At 33.4% G+C, this 21,972-nt stretch overlaps 2 protein-coding genes and 1 long non-coding RNA gene across 3 annotated transcripts in view; 2 read left to right on the top strand and 1 right to left on the bottom strand.

Moving 5' to 3' along the window:
• Window positions 1-17,616, top strand: part of LOC127870708 (calcium-activated chloride channel regulator 1-like) — a 55,800-nt gene extending 38,184 nt beyond the window's left edge. The window contains exon 14 of the mRNA XM_052413141.1: window positions 17,080-17,616. The gene's annotated coding sequence lies outside the window, so the exon portion shown is untranslated. The remainder of the gene's footprint in view (window positions 1-17,079) is intronic.
• On the bottom strand, window positions 2,196-3,933 carry LOC127870722 (uncharacterized). The gene is made up of 3 exons (XR_008044891.1): window positions 3,795-3,933; window positions 3,213-3,310; window positions 2,196-2,792 (listed from the first exon to the last, which is right to left on the bottom strand). It is a non-coding gene; the product is annotated as an uncharacterized LOC127870722 (long non-coding RNA).
• On the top strand, window positions 4,079-16,779 carry LOC127870713 (calcium-activated chloride channel regulator 1-like). The gene is made up of 11 exons (XM_052413151.1): window positions 4,079-4,413; window positions 10,594-10,762; window positions 11,188-11,329; window positions 12,455-12,561; window positions 13,214-13,438; window positions 13,573-13,869; window positions 14,046-14,249; window positions 14,710-14,980; window positions 15,735-15,890; window positions 16,290-16,450; window positions 16,633-16,779. The coding sequence occupies exons 2-10, from the start codon at window positions 10,682-10,684 to the stop codon at window positions 16,436-16,438; spliced, it is 1,632 nt and encodes a 543-aa protein (XP_052269111.1). The 5' UTR covers window positions 4,079-4,413; window positions 10,594-10,681; the 3' UTR covers window positions 16,439-16,450; window positions 16,633-16,779.
• Window positions 17,617-21,972: the final 4,356 nt, after the last annotated feature.

The raw sequence follows: 21,972 nt of genomic DNA, 5'->3' as shown, positions 1-21,972 counted from the left end.
TTACCACATTGAGTATATGTATAGAAATCTTCAGACCCGTATACTCTGCCATTCTCCGATATTAACACCATGTCTTAGACGGATTTTGTGTCATGGGATGACGAGGATTTAAATCTGGATTAACTTCTAGGTATACCGATTATGATGAACATTGTGGTAGTGAATTTGTTCAGGACATTACTCAGTCAGTTGTGTACGAGTGCCCAGATGCAAAAGTTAATGAAAAGAATATATGGATTCCGTGTGTTGTAAAAAAGCATCATCTAAACTTGAAAAGTATGTCCTCTCATGTACATTATGATTAAGTGTGTCCCGGCTTCTACAGAGGAGTCTATGCAACCATTTATGTGATACAGTGTCTTCATAAACCTCTGTAACTATTAACAATTTTGTCTGTGCAATAAAAGAATGCATGAACATAGTTTTTACAGTTTAATAATATTTCATCAAAACTTCATAATTCATGAACAAATATCAATACACCTGGCATAACAAAAATTAAGCAATTTATAAATCATAACACATATTAAGCAAGTTGTTGATATTACAAATAACATATTGGAAGAAAACGGCTAATATTCTGCAGTTATGCAGGCAACAAACATGTAAGCATAAGAGCCATTATCGTATGGGGCAGGGTATTAATGTTTCTGAAGAAAAATCATAATCACATAAGAATTTTTCATCATGGACATTGGACTATAAATCTGACTGTTATCTACGTCTCTGATTTTTTTAACCATGTTTCAAAGAAAAAATTATTATTATTTGGGTTGGGTGGAATCCATTGTGGTATTCAGGTAAGTGTTGTTTTGTCAAAGTATTAATAAAATCTGAACATAAAGATTTAATGGCAATTTAACTACAATTTACTCTTGACCTTCAAAGTCAAGGTCATTCAAAGATCAAGGTCAAATTGAACTTGGCAGGTACAGTACCCTCATGATAGTAAGAAAATATTTGAAGTTTGAAAGAAAGTGGATCTAAACACAAAATTTAACAAAATATTCAGTTACTATAATAAAAAAAGGGCCATAATTCTTACAAAATGATTGGTACAGTTGTCTGCTCTTGTTTATATATTGGCGTCATGTTGTTAAATAAGTTTGCAAAATATGAAAGCAATATGTTAAGGGACATTGAAAATATTTGGGGTGGTACGCAAACTTTAACATAGATTTATCAATAATATGCATATTCTAAGTGAAAAAGTGCCATAATTATTACAAAATGCTTGATAAATGTGTCTGCTCTTGTTTATAGGTTGGGGTCATGTTGGTAAAGAAGTATGCAAAATATGAAAGCAATATGTCAAGGGACATTGAAAATATTTGGGGTGGTACGCAAACTTTAACATAGATTTATCAATAATATGCATATTCTAAGTGGAAAAAGGGCCACAATTATTACAAAATCATTGATAGAGTTGTCTGCTCTTGTTTATAGGTTGGGGTCATGTTGGTAAAGAAGTATGCAAAAAATGAAAGCAATGTCAAGGGACATTGAAAATATTTGGGGACGTACGCAAACTTTAACATAGATTTATCAATAATAAGCATATTCAAAATGGAAAAAGGGCCATAATTATAACAAAATGCTTGATAGAATTGTTTGCTCTTGTTTGTAGGTTGGGGTCATGTTGGTTAAGAAGTATGCAAAATATGAAAGCAATATGTCAAGGGACATTGAAAATATTTGGGGTGATACGCAAACTTTAACATTTGCAAGCTAACGGGAACGCCGACGCCGGGGTGAGTAGGATAGCTCCACTATATATATTTCATATATAATAGTCGAGCTTAAAATCCGGTAAAGAAGATTAACACGGAAGAACTGCACACATGGATTTCTCAGAACCAAATTAAGTGTTATTATGAAATTGGACGTTAAAAAATAGGGTTACATTATTATGCTTAATAGTTCTGAACTCTTTATTCAAATTACATAGAATGTTTGAATTTTAAAAACATTGTTATAGACAATGAATTTTTATTACTAAACTGTTTCCCTTAAGGCCAAAAAAAATCTTGTTTCTGGTCACCAGATTGACCCTCTGTTTTGTATCCCCACCCAATCTTTTTTTATTGACACTTTCTTTAAATATGTCAAAAGTCAATTATTTATAAGTTAGTTCTTTTTAAGGTAGATTTGATCATTTTTCAACCAAAATAAGCATAGCAGCACAATTAAGAACATAACAGAAAAGAACTTTATTAGGTTACTTATACTACATGGTATATCGTTACAAACAAATGTTAATTTATAAACAAAAATCACGCAACTCCCGTACCATTCTCACACATTTTCACCCATACGCATTATCCTCAGAAACACACAAACATACACACACACTCACACTTACATATGCATTAATTCAACATAGAATATACATTTTCATCAAACATAAATGATAAATTTATCAATCCAATCAAATATATTTAAGATATTTAAAATATTCGAGGATAGACTTTCCTAAAAAGATGTGAAATTCAATTAATCAAGGAATCTTGTAATAATAATATGTATGCTTTTAGTTAGGTGACAGTTTAATAAAATCATATTCTATCCACAGTTCATTATTACACAAATCACAACAAATTGAAAACTGTTAGACTTTCTTAGTTTCAAAACCAAAATACTGGTTAACTGAAGTTCTTCGGCAGTTGAGTTTCCACAATAGTCCTTCATTTCTCTGGTCATATGTGCAGATGCAATGACTGATTTGTTAAAAAAGAGAATGGCCAGGGCATCAACATGGCTTCTTCCTGCTCCGCCGATCTCTTGTATGTAAGCTGCAAATATAATGTGTATATATATATATATATATATATATATATATATATATATATATATATATATATATATATATATATATATGAAGATGTTCAAGATATTCATTGGTTTACAATTGTACATTTTGCTAAAAATATTAGGAAAATTGTTTCCAGTTTTAGGAAATCTTTGTTAATAGGTAATAAACAGCTCCAGAAAAAAAGGATTATTTGTGACATGTTTGAGCTGAGAGCACAGATTAGAACTTAATGCACGAAATAAAATTGTATAAGCTCAGGTTAGTTTGTTTGCATCAGCAGATCAAAACTTCATTAGCTATTATCTTGTTTGTGCTCAATGCTCAATTCTGTGCTCATTGCTCAAACTGCAAATAGTTCTGTTGACTTTTATATCCAATATTGGAGCTTAATTATGCTTACATTATGACCAATGTTGTTTAATTCTGTGTTCGCAATCAGAGACGTAGATAACAACGTCTCTGTCGCAATGCATCTGTAACTGACTGGCTGTTGATAACCTGAAAAAAAGAAGAAAGCAGTGTAGTGTCAGGGCTAGTTTAAATAATTAGACCTTGGTTACACAGGATTATCATCCCACCAAGGAATAGTTCTATTAGAATGAGCAGTGGCTTGTAAAATTTATTATATAGTTGTTTGTTATAAATGAGCATTGATAAAACAATCAAAATAAATGGATGTACAAATACATTATCGATTTATAAACAGAATAAATTATATTATGTAAGCCAAAAATGTACATATCATTGACAAAAATAAGGATTTTGACGGTAATTTTAACCCATATAATAAATATTATCCGAAATTACATTCTCCATATATTTATCCGAAAACTATTCCACTTATGAAGAATGAAAAATCTCATACAAAATCAATCGTTCCGTGAAAATGAGTCATACCATTGAACAACTTAATTATAATACTGATTAAGAGATAAATAATTTGCACAACGAAGCACCTTTGAAAATTTGCTAGTTAACTTACTATAGACCAGTTATCGCCTCCGCTCAAAGTTCGTCTGTACCTGCTGACTCTTTGTATAAAAAGGGGCAGGTAATCCAGACTAAACTTTATGGAATGAGTGATGTATTGGACGTCATCATTGATGACGTTCATTCGAACGAATGATAAAGGGGGCTAAGTTTCGTTAAGGTGGCGAGAATCACTGCGATTTGAGTTTCTTGAAAACTGGCTTAGCACGTTTGCTGAAATTTGACATGTATATGGACAAGAATGCGATCTACCTGTTGGCGTAGGCGTTATACCTGGGAAAAATCAAGTTTTCGAGTATTTTGCGTTTAAATATTTTTATGGGAAAGAGCACGCGCGCATGACGTCATGAAAAGCGCTTAGGCTAGCTTCCATCTTGCTACGAAACAAAGAAACTGACGTTACGCGTTATTAATTTAATATAAAGTTAGGCGTTTAATCGATAAACAAAGACGTAATAATTGTGTTTGAATATCAATCGGAAGTACACATGCATGTCTTTTGTGCACAGTGTGGTTTTTTAATAAACATGACATAAATCTATGTGTTATTCAACGTATTGTGTGCGACGAGTTGAAGAGAGGTTTACACGGCTAGGCTTTCCGAGATAAATGTAAGTACACACTGGTATTAGAATGGTATTCTATTTATCCGATAATATCTTGAATATAAATGATATTCAGACAATTACATTATTAGGGTTTAATAATTTATTATTTAATCAATAAATAAACGCGAGCAGCAAATCAATTAATTTCGTTTATAGTGGAAACCGAAAGTAAACAAAGCAACCGTCAAAATGGCTGACGACATAGCAACGTAGGAATTAACACTCAGAAAATATTTACAAAATAAGATCATCAGAAATGATATAAAGTGAACGCTAATTCGCTGTTTTGACGATAAGTATACGATCTATTGAAAAACCATAACATTTGACATAAAAACACCCGCGGATAATCCGATATGGAAATCTTCAGCGTAACGAAATAGCAGACACCACACAGCGTCTCATCTGATTCTACGCTGTTTGCCAAGGCCGATACTATAATGAATGGAAATGCACAAACTCAGTAACTGGCAAGCATATATGCATTAGTAGGTTGTTTCGTGATTATTTAGAAACGACTACATAATTCTTTTGGTTCAGCCAGTGCAACTTAAGAGAAATAAGTATAAAAAGTTTCTACACCTGACAACAATGTGCCAACTTAATACAAGGTAAGTTGTTTACATTATTTAAAATATTGCAACAATAAACAGCTGGTACAATGTAATGTCATCATTTTAATTTTAATAAGCCCGTGGTTAATTACCCTTTTTAATCTTATGGATCAATGCATCTCTAACACCTTCAATTGACTTGTTCATGAAAAATATACACCCTCAGTGCATGTTATCCCATACACCATCACTCACTTACTAAGGCTCGATTGGTCATTCTCGGCTCGGGTACTACTTACCAGTACATGTACCCCGGGTACTCTTAACTTTACTTACATGTACCCCGGGTACGGTAAATAAACTTAAACATACCCGCAAATATTAGATTGTATCCGAGTTGTATATCCGCCCAAAACCCGATATTGTTAAACATGCTACCGATTAACGTAAAACAATATTGTTTACCTTAAAGAAACTTCTCTTTTAAAAAATCTGCATCAACATGCTTTTTAGTATGAGTGTTGAGAGGACGCCGTAGGAATAATCAAGTAATCAAGAATACGTCTCTGTTTCTGCTTTTATTTCCTTCATGTATAATGACGATAAGGATTGACAACTAAAATTGACAACAATGATAACAAGCATTGAAAACTAACACTAACGACAAGCATTGGCAACTAGATGTAACATTGACGATTCTCTACAATAAATGAAATTAACAATAAAGAATGAATAATAAGATTATAGTACAACAGATATGCTTTTCAAAGTATAATATAATAGCATACACTCATTAGAATAAGAGGTTTCATAAATAACAATTTGAAACATGTTCAATCAATATCGAAATATCTTATTCAATATTTATTACACAGCATGAATTAATTGTTAAAACATAATATAAATACCATTTAACCATTCCCCATTTAACGGACCTTGCAAACCAAATAATGTTTCTTTAAAAAAATCTATGACGGTAAAAAGTGAGCGTGCGATGTCGCGGAAAATATTATACTTGACGACGTCATACAATGACGCGACTTTAAACAATTTAAGATTTAAAATTAAATCACATCATTGATTTTAACAATGAGTTTTGATAATATAAATGCCATTGAACAGAAAATTGACATAAATGTAAACATAATTAATTTTTACAAAATACCCGACAACAACAGATTTAGTGTTAAAATTCCCGGGTACGTTTTAGTATATTTACCGTACCCAGGGTACGAGCCTTACTAACTGTATTATTATTATATCTGACCGACTACAGGGTACCTTTACCTTGTTGTGTTTATCAAACTGGAATTTATGTAAAATCCGGCTTTGTTTACTTTTATTTTTCATTCATTTGATTACGCAATTGTTGACGTACCTCGTGGAAAATTATTTGAATCTTTGGATTTTAATGGCGACAAGCTATAAGTGTCAATTTATTTTTAAAACGAATCTAAGATTTTAAGTATTGTGTGTTTTTCATGCATAATTCAGTGTTTTCCAGAAAATTGAGTACCAGTTATATGGCCGGCAACTATGCAGTAAAACAAAAGCATTTATGATATTTACTTGATATATTTGGGAAAAAAAGCCGTCATGTAAATGTAAGAGTAAATGTAACGGGCAGAATCGCTGGCTGCCGGTATTTAAAGAGAACACTGATAATAGTAAACTAAATCTCTACGACACGATTACAGCGTTGTAAAATTGTGTTTTGGGTGATAATGGTTAGTAATTCATACAAATGTTATTAAAAAATATTGTGCTTTAAAATTAATTTTGAGAATGGGATGGAAGAACAGAAAATGAAGAGCATACAGGGATGGAAATAAGTGGTTTCCCATGAGCCCGGGGCAAGTAGATTTTGGCCTGGGCAACTCAATTTCAAAAGTTGGTAAACTTGTTTTTTTTTAAATCTTAAAACAATTCAGTGCAATAAAAATTGAAAAACAATTGATCACCATGGATCAATACTAGTTAAATAACATTCATTATATAGGAATAGGACATGATTCAATTCAGGCTCATAATAATACATCATGCATTGAACATGTGTATTTTCAGCAAATGTATATAATTATCTATTATTTTATTTAAAAAATGTATAATAATATTCACATGTTCATATTTCTGGGCTCGTTATTCTTTATCTGGGCAACCAAAATACTAAAGATGGTTGCCCACAATAGTAAAAAGTTAGTTTCAATCCCTGGCATATCATTGTAACTTTATTGTTTAACTGCATTGCATTAAAATTGTGATTGAGGTAAGCTTGTTGTTTATAGTATATTTACTTTTTAGCTCGACTATTATATATGAAATATATATAGTGTAGCTATCCTACTCACCCCGGCGTAGGTGCGCGCATTGGAATGTTTGCGTACCACCTCGAATATATTTCCTATGTCCATTGACATATTGCTTTCATACATGTATTTTGCTTCTTAACCAACATGACCCCAATGTATAAACAAAAGCAGATAACTGTATCAAGCATTTTGTAACAATTATGGCCTTTTTTTCACTAAGAATAAGCATATAATTGATAAATCTATTTTAAAGTTTGCGTACCACCTTTAAATTGCCACAACTTTTTTATTATGCTGTCCTCAAATTTTTTAAGGGGGTAGCATATAGTCGCCGCTTCGTCTGTCCGTCCGTGCATAATTTTTGTCGGGCTATTTCTCAGCAACTAATGACTGGAATTCAATTTAACTTAATGGGAAGCTTCACTACCAAGAGGAGACATGCATATTATCAGCCGGTTCTGGTCAGATGATTTTTCACAGAGTTACAATGTATGGCCCTATGAAATTTTCCATTAACTGTACATATAACGCGATCTACCTGTTGGCGTATTCGTTATTACTGGGAAAAATCTAATTTTTGATTAAAATCACGAAAAAGTGGTGTTTTTTAGTGCGCAATCGCTATAAACACGTGGCTTGGCCGGAAGTACATGTAGCCTTAATAGCAACCCCAAGACAATTCACCCCCAGGAGACAATTCACGGGCTAGACAATTCAAATTAGATTTTTCATACCCCAATTTTTCGATTTTCGTAATCATTTTTGTCGTACCCAAATGTTTTTCGTACCCAAATTTGTTCGTACCTAAAAAAAAATTCGTACCCATTAGTTTCGTACCCAAATGTTTTTCGTATCCAAATTTTTCGTACCCAATTTTTTTCGTACCCCTTTTTTTTCGTGCCCAATTTTTTTCGTACCCATTTTTTTCGTACCTAAATTTTTGTTCGTACCAATTTTTTTTCGTAACAATTTTTTTTTTCGTACCCATTATTTCGTACCCAAATGTTTTTTGTTCCCAATTGTTTTCGTACCCAATTTTTTTTTCGTACCCATTTTTTTCGTACCCGTATGTTTTTCGTACCAAAATTTGTTCGTACCCATTTTTTTTTCCGTACCAATCTTTTTCGTACCCAAATTTGTTCGTACCCAATTTTTTTTTCATACCCATTTTTTTCGTACCCAAATAAAAAAAAATCGTACCCATTTTTTTAGTACCCAAATTTGTTTCGTACCCAAATTTTTATTTGTACAAATTTTTTTCGAACCCAAATAATTTTCGTACCCTAATTTTTTTGTTTCCTTTATTTATTCGTACTCTAATTTGTTTTCGTAACCAAATTAGTTTTTTTTCCTGCCCATATTATGTTCGTACCCATTATTTCTTCGTACACAAATTTGTTCATACCCAAATTTTTTCGTACCCATATGTCGTACTCAAATTTTTTTCGTACACAAATTTGTTCGTACCTAATTTTTTATTCGTACCCATTTTTTTCGTACCCAAATAGTTTTTCGTACCTTTATTTTGTTCGTACCCTTTTTTTTTTCGTACTCAAATTTGTTTTCGTACCCAAATTATTTTTTTTTTCGTACCCACTGCCCACATATTTTTTCGAACAAATTTTTTATTTTGAAATAATCGATTTTCAATTTGATTTGAACTCTCCACTCATTCCATCCCGCGAAACCCTTAAGGTGTCGCAACTCTAGTAAATTGACATAACAAACAATTTGATTGGCTGAGCTAAGTCGGGATCTCGAGATAGCGAAAATTCTCTACTCTTTTGTTTAATGCACTCTGCCTTTTTTTTACTGCACCGCTCTTTTTTTAATTGTACGCCGCTTTTATTTAGTTTTGCACTCCTCTTTTTTCTATCTCGTTGCCACGATATAGCTAACTCGTGGCTACGAGATAGAAAAAAGAGGAGAGCAATTTAAAACAAGAGAGGCACCGCTCTTTTTTTAATTGCACGCCGCTTTTATTTAGTTTTGCACTCCTCTTTTTCTAGAAAAAAGAGAAGAGCAATTTAAAAAAAGAGAAGTGAATGTCACGTCTATGCCACCGTAAAAAAACATTTTGTCAATATTTTCTAAACAATTACATCAACTGATGACTTGATAAAGCAAAAGATAATCGAGAAAAATGAAAATAATATATTTTGCTTAAAAGTGTCTTTATGCTAGATCTACTTTATGAATATTAAAAATGAAATTTTAATTTAATAATTCACTTGATTATAATCTTTAGAAAAAGTGATTGTTCACGAATGGGGTCAGTTACGGTGGGGTCTATTCAGTGAATACTACCCTTCTCCTGACCCCCTGAAGTTTTACCTTGATGAAGGGAGATGGAAACCCACTGTGTATGTACTGAAAATTGCGTTGCTATTTATAATATATGTTGTTAAAGATAATCCGTGTATGCCTTTTACTTGGACGAGGGTAGACATGAGAAGCCCATGTACTGTATGTACTAAATATTGCGTTGCCACTTTTAATCTTCGTTGTAAAAGAACATCCGTAATGCCATTTTTCTAATTGCATTTAGTGAGTTATTTTTATTTCCCTTTGCCAAAAAAAACACGCGCTTTGCTATTTTCTTCAAGTGCTACATAAGATAACAACGGAAAACATTAACTTCTGTGTCAATACATTAATTTTGTAAGGATGGCAAGTTGAAATTTTTGATTTACTTGTTAATTTTTACCTTATTGTGTAATTTGTTTTTAATATAACACATTATTATAATGATTTTGATCATGTAATTAGAAATTTAGACCATATCTCACATGTCTAAAAATGTCGGGCCGGGTAGAGCGCAGAACTGTAAATCCGAACGTATATATATATATATATATATATATATATATATATATATATATATATATATATATATATATATATATATATATATATATATATATATATATATATATATATATTTGCACTTAGCACTGGTTACCCAGTTTTCCCGGGAAAAGTGTGGAAACAATCAAACAAACGAGCAAACATACTTAGTATATAGAATAAATAAGAATTGTTTCATATGGCTGGTTTTTACTTCATCGTAATTCAAATTCAATACGTAATTCATTCATTTGATCGATGTTTAAGTCATTTCAAAACAATATTGAAATCTTTTAGGATTAAATATCCACAATACCAATGCCAACAATGAGCATTATTGTAAAACCTAGAATTTGTTCATTACTTAAAGTTACACCTGAATACAAAGAGCTGCTTTTATTGATTAAAGATGGATTGTAAATATATTACCAAATTAAGCATGGTACTATTAAATTTATGTATATAATTGTCAGTTGCACCGACCAAATACAAGGGCAAACTGGCAAAGGACCTGTGTGCACAAGTGCGAAGGACTGTGATCCAACAAATAGTAGCGTAACAATGTCAAAAATGTGTTCATTTTGCCCGCACCTTCAACAGACAGCAAACGCTTCAATTATGGGATACCAGAACATCCCGTCCGTACGTCTGTTTTTTTTCCATATTGTTTGCCAGTGCGTCAACCACTGATATATTAACTATGTATATAAGCATTAACATTTAAAATTGTAAATGACTATTTTGATTTTATGTTTTTTATGCGATAATTTACCTTTCCGCTATGACATTGCAGGTACAAAATTATTCCGTATTCCAATGTTTATTGTGGTATTAACACATTCAAGAATTATAGAACTATGGTTAAATTACAATTATCATTAATTGTAACACTTTCCACTTACTTTTATGTTTGGTGCTATATGAAGCTTGTATTAAAACTCATGTAGACCCTTAAAAATGTGTCAATTCTTGGCCTCATATATCCAGTGAGTGCAAACAATTACTTCACTCTTTATATGAAAGGCAACGTGTCATTCACTATTCATTTACATAAATATGCAATGTAGGTGAACTTTTTCTGCGATAAAGATGACCCGTCCGTTCCAGCCTGGCAAAGGCACAACAAGAAGGCGCCTACGAAACAAAATATTCGCTGCAATGGGAAGAGCGCATGGGAAGTAATGAGAGAACACTCTGATTTCCGCACAGGTATGCATCGCCATGAACGCGAAAGGTTTTCATGATAAACACGAGTATAACCAAATTATGTTCAATATCAATTATCGGTTTAAAAAAAATTACACTGAGTATGTTTCATTCAAAAGACTCCAAATAAACATTGGTTCATTTGTACTGAAACAGTCGTTTAAGTTTAATTTGTGTTTATCTTATTAAAAAAATAGCAACTACTAAGCCTTCTGATAATTTTATACCATCCTTTACTTGAAACCTGTTCGTAAATTGGATCATACTGCTGTTTTTAATCTAGCTTGAATTTAAAAACGACATTCACCAATCTAAGTATTCATAAATTTCAAAATTACAGTTTATGCATTGTTTCAAATATTTAGATTGTAATTCGGTGTTACGCGCGCACATCTTATCACGTTTAAGCACATTTTGAAGCAAGTCGACGTAATCGTGTTAAAAGTGAACCATTTATAACATTTCATAAATGTCTTCGATTAACACGATAAACTGCGACACAAATTGCCAATAAAGAATGTTATATCGTATCGTGTCAAGTCGCATTGCATCGTAACAAAGCAAGAAAAAACGTATTTTATCATACATTAAAATTCTGGTGGAGAAAACATTCAGTTCTATTACGAAGCATAGTGATCTAAAGAATAACTAACGTAGGAATTACTAGCTCAAACCATGAATACAATCGATAAACTCGTGATAGACAAATCATTATCTATCGTAACGTGACGATATTCGTGTTCCATTCGCTGTTATCGTAGCGTTCATATGAGGCTTACGAAGCAGAACCGTAAGAGATTGCATTAGACCTTGATGATCCGAGGAGTGTCGTGGATATTAATAGTAAGGTCTATAGTCTTCTTGATAAACACGTTCATGACCAACCTGATATAACCAAAATCGTGAAAGTTACGTTTAGGTCGGAAGAATATCAGTGAACTATCAGGATACGCCACATGTGCCTAACTGTTGCGTTAGTGACAGATCCCCATTGAGTGAAACCCCGGTATAAGATAACCTAGTTATGACCATTGGAGATAATTTGTGAAGGCCAGTCCATATCTATATATTCCGAAGTACTATTACAAAACTTAATACTTTCCAGCAATAACACAAATGCTCCTTCAGGTTCAACTCTACCAGAACAAACGAACACGGAACCAATCTTTGAAGTATTACAAGAGACCAGTCCAATCAGAGTGTTTGTCTTGGACACCTCTGGAAGCATGAGCACAGTAATACAGAAGAGTGTTTACATATTTCGTGTAAACATCATAAATACCAAATTGTTCAGATATGTTTGAGCGTCGATTAATTTTCGAAAATATAGTTTATGTAAAATAAAATATACAATGTTTATTTATAATACATCCATCAAAGAATGAAACTTTTTCAATTATGGTCAAATAAAGATATACTGCATAATAACAAATGTATTTAGTGCTCGATCACATTTTATCCTAACATGCCCGCATTGACGAAATAATATCCCATTTGATATATGTTCGCATATTTTAACCGTGCGGACTTTTTTTATTAAAATGTAGCCATCCGAAAATGATGATTTACTAGAATACCAGGTAAGTGTTGAACGCAGATAAGTTAATTTGTTCGGCATGAATATGAAGCCACTCGCCAAGGCTGGTGGTTTATGCTTTGTAAGCTTCAATTAATAAAAGTATCTGTATTCAACACTTACTAGTAGTCTCTATATAAATGACTGCACAAAAACGTATTTGTATAACAATTTTAATTTAATTAATTATAGTATATAAATGTAGAACGATTACATACAATTATAACATGACGCATTCTGTTTATATACATAAATAAAATCTAGCCAAAACAAATCAAGGCATTATAACAAAATGTTTTGTTTTGTTTAAGGACGACAAAATCGGGAATCTACATAGGGCTGGAACATACATAATCAATAGAGTTCTTGAAGAAGACAGCTGGTTAGGTGTCGTATGTTTTAACGATTACGCTCGGACTACAGCCATTATGACACATATTATATCAGACTCAGACAAGAAGAATTTGGTTGCTAGTCTACCAACGTCGGCGCATGGAGGCACGTGCATCGGATGTGGGATACTACATGCGATTGACGTAATGATTGCTCTATCTAGAAAAATTAGAACATAAGATCATACGTTTAGATTTATACACGCATATATTATTATGAACAGTATTGTTATATATTTATTTTTACTCCTTCTAAAACTACATACATTTGTTTTCAGATGCTGAAAATCATGCCTAGAAATACTGCTGAAAATGCAGAGATCATTCTTATGTCAGACGGAGTGGACGGAAACGCTCAGGCGTTGACGAATGCAAGGAGAAAGGCGATCGAATCAAAGGTGGTCATTCATACAGTGTCCATATCCCAACAAGCAGACCAAAGAATGATTTCATTGGCCAGAGACACCGGAGGAAAGCACTACACATTTTTGGACAAAGGAGACATAAGCTTTTCGGCTATCTTTTCTCAAGTTATTACCATTAGCGCTACTGATATGACATCAAAGCCTGAAACGGTTAGTCTGAAATATATTCTTTCTCTAATGCAAAAAAGTAAACATGTTATCTTTCATTCTTCATAAGGCAATTTTACATATTTTATTTTGTTACTTGTTCTTGTATTAATTACTTTCTTGATAATAGTGCTAAGTACTCAATTGTAAAATTAGTATAGAACTAAATGTATTTGCAGCTGTTGTTTAAAAGTGTCGACGAACAATCTGTCAAAATTAACTTCAATTTCACATTGGAAACTGGCATGAACACAACCATTTCCGTCCTTACGAAGCTTAGCTATAGTGTTAACCTCACTCTGGAGATAACTGGGCAATCTGTCATGCGCTACCAATCGTTTAATGGAACATCGCTTACGTATCAGATACCAGAAACATTTGAGGTAATGTTATGACGTTAAAAATATACGGAAGATCTGCTATGTTTAAGCAATGTTTTAAATGTATCAACATAAGATCTATTGTTTACCTTAATTCATACACAGTGAGGCACCATCGAACAACAAAAAATCCAATAAATCCAAATCGTTTTAAATAAACAAATAACATAGTAGAACATATCAACACCGTGTTAACATTATGTCTAAATAATAGTTCAACAAATTATTCTTGATTTTTTGTCATTTTAAATTTCAAGTGTTGCGTTGCGTTTATAGGCATGTGTTATATAGGCACTTGGTATCTTGCCTTTATTTAAAAGACCATCGGATTCTGGTGTTTATGGTGTTTTGCGAGTGTCAATTTTCTATATTTTTCACTGAATGCGATTCATGTTTGTAGAAAAGGTTATTTATATTTACAATAAACACGTTATATTGCATTCATTGCATTTAATATCTTTAGGCCGGTCAGTACCAGGTAATTGTTACCTCTGGTAGGGTTACTAGCTGGGAGTACACCGTTAGCTCGTTGCAATCGGGCTCAAATCAAATCATGACAACAACACGCCTTTCGAAAACAACAATGGATTTCACAAATTCTGGAAGAGATATGCCTGTGGTTCTTGCTGATGTCACAAAGGGCTTTGCACCCGTAACTAATGTGGACGTGGTTGCGTTTGTAGAGGGGTCAGAAAACGTATTGTGCAACATAACACTTAGAGATAACGGACAAGGTAACGAATGTATGCCAAAAATACACGTCATTGATGTGAAAACTGTTTATATTTGATATTGAAAAAATATTATCTGCTTAAGTGTGTTTTGATTGGCATGCGACATGTTAGAACATAGCTCACTTACGATGCCACTATCTTTGTTTCTCTCAATGAGAGACTTAGGATGCTAAAAAAATAAAATTTATTGACATTCAAAAGCTGTTAACGAGCTATTATATATACAAGTAGAGATCGCATCAAATATTTTGTGAAACCTTAAATAGCATGAATGATAAAACTTCGGTTCGATCGGGGATTTCTTTAAACAGAAATAAAATATGCGTCATATTTAATTATTTAATAAATCAATCGTTGAGTTTTCTAGTCAAAGCCCCTGTATTTGTAAGAATTCCTTTCCTCAGATTTTTAAATATCACTAAGTATAGAGAAACATATAAAGATATTCAAACGAGCCAAACTTCACTCCTGACACATAAATATTTTTAAACAAATTCGTTGGTTATGAAATAGCGTATTGCAAAACATATAAAGCATCAGTAACGCATTTTGTCTACGTTTAACGCGTCGTTTGATAACTTTCCACTCGGACTGAATTTCAAATGCAAGCCTCTTAAATAAAGGGTATGATACCCGGGTTAGTTATGTGTCACTTCTATTTGAGTTTTTATTAGAAAATGTTGTGTTCTTCAATATTGAGTTTGTATGTATTTTAAAGACACTCATGTAGACTAAGAGTGTTTTTGTTTACCAGAACCTGACACTGCTGTTGACGACGGAACGTACTCTGCATTTATCCTGCCGAGTTGTATGGCAAGCAAAAGGCTGACCTTGCGTGTCGAAGTTTTTGGCAGGAAAGGCCAGGCAGGCGTTCAAAAGAAACTGAGAGGGGCCATTGCAATCGAAGAACGTATGTTAAACATGAACATGCAAAATCGTTGCCTACTACTACGTGTGGAAATGTTGCTAGTTTACAATGATAATGTGGGGATAATAATAACAATTAATCTATAATGCATTTGAACATGTTTAAATGGCGCAAATAAAGTTGCATTTCTTACGATAAAATATACACATTCATTCAGATTTTCGCCGTTTGTTGTATAATATGTTAATAGTTATATTTGACTTGATATTGTAATCAATTATGCCTGAAAAAGTATGGCACTCATGTTCACGTTTTGTCAATCTGCAGACTGCGAGTAAAACTCCGTTTGCAAAATATCACAATGACCTTATGCTGAAATGAGATTTTGTGTATGTCTCGCATCATGCAAACATAGCAATACTTCTCCTTGTTTAATTTAAGCTGAGGTCGAATATGAAGTTCTGAAACAGAGTTTTCAACGGTTTTCTATTCCTGAATCATTGTTTATTGAGAATCTACCAGCGGATCTGGACCTGCCTCCAGGTCGAATTACTGACCTGAGTGTCGTTCCGCTACCGGAAGCGATATGAACGTGGGACAAGGTTTGTTATTCCGAAAGGATATTCCTTATTTCTTTCATACATTAAACTACTTATAGCCAAATGCATGCAAGATCGGTTATGTGAAATGTGTTTGCTATTGATTGGTTTAATTCGGTTGATGAGTGGAGTAATATACTTGAATTCGACAGTTGTCATTGAGATTGATGTAAATTATGTTTCAGCAACGTCTTACGACATACGGATCGCCGAGGATATTGATACTATCATGTACAACTTTACGATGGCCGAGAAATTCAGTCTTAACAACGATACCCTCGTTCCAAAGCCGTCTGGAACACCAGAAGCCATCAGGATTTCTGTAAATGCAGATGAGAGTTACACCGGCACTGCTTTTCTTGGTATCGTAGCTGTAGATAAAAACAACAATACGGGACAGGTTTCTAACGTGGTGTCCATCTTGGTTGCCAAGGGATTCCGTATTGAAGTCGAAGAAGTGAAGAATTACACAATTGGAATGTTCAACAATACAGTCGAAGATGAAACGGATATTGTCGACGAACATGTTTCATCTTCTGCATTCAACACGGCCTTAACCAATTCGATCGTTCTGATCAGCGCGTGTGTACATGCTTGCGTTCATTATGGTAAAATGTAAGCTGAATTTTTAGGTTGTTGGAAAATTGCACACGTAGCTTCATACTATATTAACAATTGCTAATATATTCAAATTTTAATACACATTAATATATATGTAATAATGTTTTATGCTTAATAACATAATTTTCGGTTACGTTGTTTATATGTTTCTGTGTAAATGGATGTTTACTAAAATAATCTTATTTCAAAATTAAGCAGTCTTCATTATTAAATGTTTTTGGGTGCACTCTGAACATTATGAAAGATAAACACAGATATAAAAAGAAAACAAGTATGTGTATTTTTAAATTATGATGCGATTATCCAAAACATATTAAATTGTATTTACTTAATATGATTCTCAAATATTATACTTTGATTTACGTGTTTTCTACTTAGTTGAAACATTTTATCAACAAAATGAACAATACGTGTACATTCTAAATAGACAATTATTGGACAAGGTTGGAAATTGCAATAACTTAAACTTCCCTCTTCATAATTTATGTATATATGCATGTACATTACAAAATGGAGCTTGTTGGTGGTTGATTAAATACAGAAACATATATGATTGAGTGTGTTTCTTTAAGCTGTGACACATTACACATTTAATGTTCATTAGTCAACATGTAAATAATATGTTTTACCTCAGGTAACATAAAAATAATACTACGTTTAATTCAGCACACGGCCTTAAAATATCAAAACTAAACTTAATATCATACACATATATTAAAGCAGCAAACAATCCGATAAGCAGACATGAAAGAACAGTTTGTTTGAATTCCGCTACCAGTTCTAATGAAGAAACGGGATGAAGGTTGGAATTCCATCCAGAATTCAACATGTTTATAGAAGTTCGAATCATTTAAGTGTTTGTTCAGATACTGAGTAATCAAAGTATCTTGTTCTGATACATTATCAAAACACTGTAATAATTAACTTGCACTAATATGCCTAATTCAAACAAAATGTAAACGCTGCTAACTGTTCAATCGGTAGGCGAAAGTAATCATTACAAATTTAATCTAATTAACAGCGAAGAATAATGCGGTTGTCATGCTAAAATCAGCATTTGGCAAAAACAACAACATGGAACATGTTTATCTCGTTGATAGTGTTCCAAAGAATCATCATATCGTTTTCAAAAAGCACGGCTATATGATCGATTGCATTAACATGATACTTTTGGCAAAATATTAAGCCTTTTATGCGTTTTGCGGAAATGCTCAATAAAGATGTAGCCAATTTTGTTCTGCGCCTCAAACTGTATCGATAAGGAAATAAAAATAATTTAAGTTATTTAATCAATACAATAGTGAAATGGTGTATTGATAAAAGTTCTTATTTTGATTTCTTAAATGCGCTTTGTACTTCTAGCGACTAGCAGGGTTTTTGATTGTCCAAGCTACTCACGTTTATTTCGTTCCAAAGTCACCAGCCAAATCCCTTTAAGCGCACTGTAAGAACTATAAAAAAAAAACGAACAAGCATATTTAGTGAGGATAAAATAAATTACAAAGGGAATTACATGTATCCCGTAAGTTGCATTCTGTTCAAGGGAAAATAACATGTACGACTGTTTGAGACACGCAAATCTGCTGCAAAGAAAACCATTTATATTAATATAAATACACACGCTGAATTCAATACCAGGGAACTTGTAAAAGTACCTCAACCATTTGGCTGCACATATTAAATTACACTTCGAAGTTATTGTATAGTTTGGATATTTTGTTTAAATTGTGTATTAAGCACGTTTAAACCTTAAGTGGTCGGCGGTGTTGATAGGAATGGAGAACATTAATTGCAGCAAAGTTAACTCTTCCTGTGATAGCTTGTTAACAGGTACTAATTGCGCATGCTCGAGTCTGTAACTTAAAACTGCCCTACTCGAATCAAAGGTAGGGTAAAATGAAACAACACAAGAAATGATCCCAGGCCCTAGCACATAACTCGTGTGGCGATTGGTCACACGATTTCGAATACATAAGAGAAAACTGCATGTATATGTGTAAATTCGTTATAAGTGTTAAACTTTTTCTAAAGCGGTTATCTTTATAAAATAAGGACGTTACTCTTTATCAAGTTTTTACTACGAAATACTTCTAAAGAAAACATTTTTGTAAAACGTATGCCCCCGACTTGAAGCAAGTCGTTTATATGTGCAATTGTTTGAAATATATTTTATTATTATATTACAAGCCCTGGGAGTTTGTTTTTTGACTAAGTTGAATGGCGTCTTCCTTTCCTCCCGAGTAGCCAGCATAACTATTTGGTGGATTCTGTTAAAATCTTTCTCTAGGCATCACGTAAATACAAAGTTTATTTTACAAGTACTGTGACATTAACCGTTGTCCTGCTGCCTTCAAAATCCAAAGGTGCCTTCTCTTCGTTCCAACTAACCACTTTAAAAATGTGCATGATGGTAGATCAAAGTGTACTCAAGATATAAAGCAAGCCCTAACATCTTTTACACGGCCCTGTGAACTTGACCTTTTGACTTCAAAATCAATATGCGTCTGCCCGACCTGAACAGACCGACTGATTGCCAGACATGTGAAAAGCGATACACCTCCGCTTCTTCAAAGAGGGCCAATATTGCAGCGGATGCCCAAATAATTCGTTTTAACATCTGAAATGTTGGTTCAACCGGACCTTGTTGGTTCACATTGTCACTGTGATAACTTTCAGAAGATGTTAATACACAAGTATTCTAGTATACTTCAAGTGAAAGTAATTGAAAAATGTTGGTTATGGCTCTATACTGTGTTATTGGTGCTTAAGAAGGGACTTCACACCAAGCTACTAAGAGTAAAAATAAGGATCTTTTACAATTAATTCACATCAAGTACCTAAGAGTAAAAATAAGGATCTTTTACAATTAATTCACACCAAGCTACTAAGAGTACAAGAGGGCCAAGATGGCCCTAGATTGCTCATCAGAGGTGTCGGTTTATTCAATCTTTACCAAATGTCAAACTTTACCTAGATATTGTCCAGACAAACATCCTGGTCAAGTTTCATCATTATTGAACCAAAACACTGGCGTATGGAGTGTTTTCGTTTTTGTAAGATTTGACCTGGTTACCTATATTTTGAGTTGACCCCCCTTACCATACATCAAAATTTGCTTACAAAAATACATATTATGACAAAGATTCATAAACTCTGAAACAAAATTATGACCTCTAGAGTGTTTATAAGGATTTTGTATAATATATTGAAAATTTGAACAATCTAAGGGCAATAATTTAGGCATTAATTGATTGATTTTGCTCATTATCAAACTTGACGGAGATCTTTCAGCAACTTTGATAAAGAATGCTTGAGAAATGTGAATGCTAAAGTGTTTACGAACGGCGGACAAAGACCAATCCTAAAACCTCACCTGAGCAATCAGGTGAGCTAAAAAGTGTGTTTCACCGATCTGAGCCATTTTCCAACTTGTCCGAGAAACCAATAAAACCAATGTATTGACTAAGTTTCACGATGATTAGGCCAAAAATGTGACTTCTAAAGTGTTCGATCACAAGGTTTATCTCTAGTCACATAAGGAAAACTGCCCCACCCCCCTGGCGGCCATGTTTTTTTACCGATCGGGACCATTTGCGAACTCATCTGAGATATATAAACAACCAATCTTTTCACCAAGTTTCATGATGATTGGGCAAATAATGTGAGTTCTAGAGTGTTCACAAGCTTTTTTTACAATATAAATAGAAGAAAACTGCCCCGCCCCCGGCAGCCATGTTATTCTACTGACCCGAACCATTTTCAAACTCAACTCTTGTATCAACGAAACAAATATTCTGCTCAAATTTCATGAAAATTGGGCCAAAAATGTGACTTCTAGAGTGTTCACATGTTTTCACTATATACATATAGAGAAAAATGCCCGGCCCACTGGCAGCAATGTTTTTTCACCGATCTGGACCATTTTCGAACTCGTCCGAGATATCAATAAAACCATGTTTTGACCAACTTTCATGATGATTGGGCAAAAATTGTGACTTCTAGAGTGTTTACGAGGTTTCTCTATAGCCAAATAAGGAAAACTGCCCCGCCCACTGGCGGCCATGTTTTTCAACGGACCGGAACCACTTTTGAACTCAACCAAATATCATTAATACAAACATTTTGACAAAGTTACATGAAGATTGGGCATGAAATGTGACTTCTACAGTGTTTACAAGTTATTTCTTTTTTTTTACCTAGTGACCTAGTTTTTGACCCGGCACGACCCAGTTTCGAACTCGACCGAGATTTCATTCGGACAAAGCTTCTGGCCAAGTTTCATGAAGATCGGACAATAAATGTGGCCTCTAGAGTGTTTACCAACAAATGTGGACGACAGACGGACGGACGGATGGACAGACGACGGACAAAGACCGATCACAAAAGCTCACCAGAGCAATCAGGTGAGCTAAAAAATAACGATTTTTTTACAATTAATTCACACCCAGCTACTCAGAGTTAAAATAAGGATCTTTTACTATTAATTCACACAAAGCTACTAAGAGTAAAAATAAGGATCTTTAACTTTTAATTCACACCAAGCTACTAAGAGTAAAAATAAGGATCTTTTACAATTAATTCACACCAAGCTACTAAAAGTAAAAATAAGATCTTTTACAATTAATTCACACCAAGCTACTAAGAGTAAAAATAAGGATCTTTTACAATTAATTTCATAGTCTCTGGCTTGTTAGAATTTAGCCCTTTTCACATGAAAATGTTTTCAACAAGTTAATATTGCTGAAATGATTAATACTGCATTATTTTATAAGCAGAACAAATTTTGATTTGTTCACGAAAATCCGAGCTGATATGTCCATTTAAGTAGTGGTCTAAGTTATGATATCCCTCAGGAGCTTTGTGAATACTGACCAGGTTGCAGGACGTCTAATGCGTTTGTTAAT

Source organism: Dreissena polymorpha, chromosome 3 (assembly GCF_020536995.1).
Source record: "Dreissena polymorpha isolate Duluth1 chromosome 3, UMN_Dpol_1.0, whole genome shotgun sequence".
NCBI classification, from domain to species: Eukaryota; Metazoa; Mollusca; class Bivalvia; order Myida; family Dreissenidae; genus Dreissena; species Dreissena polymorpha.
This window is presented reverse-complemented; position numbering and strand designations above follow the sequence as displayed.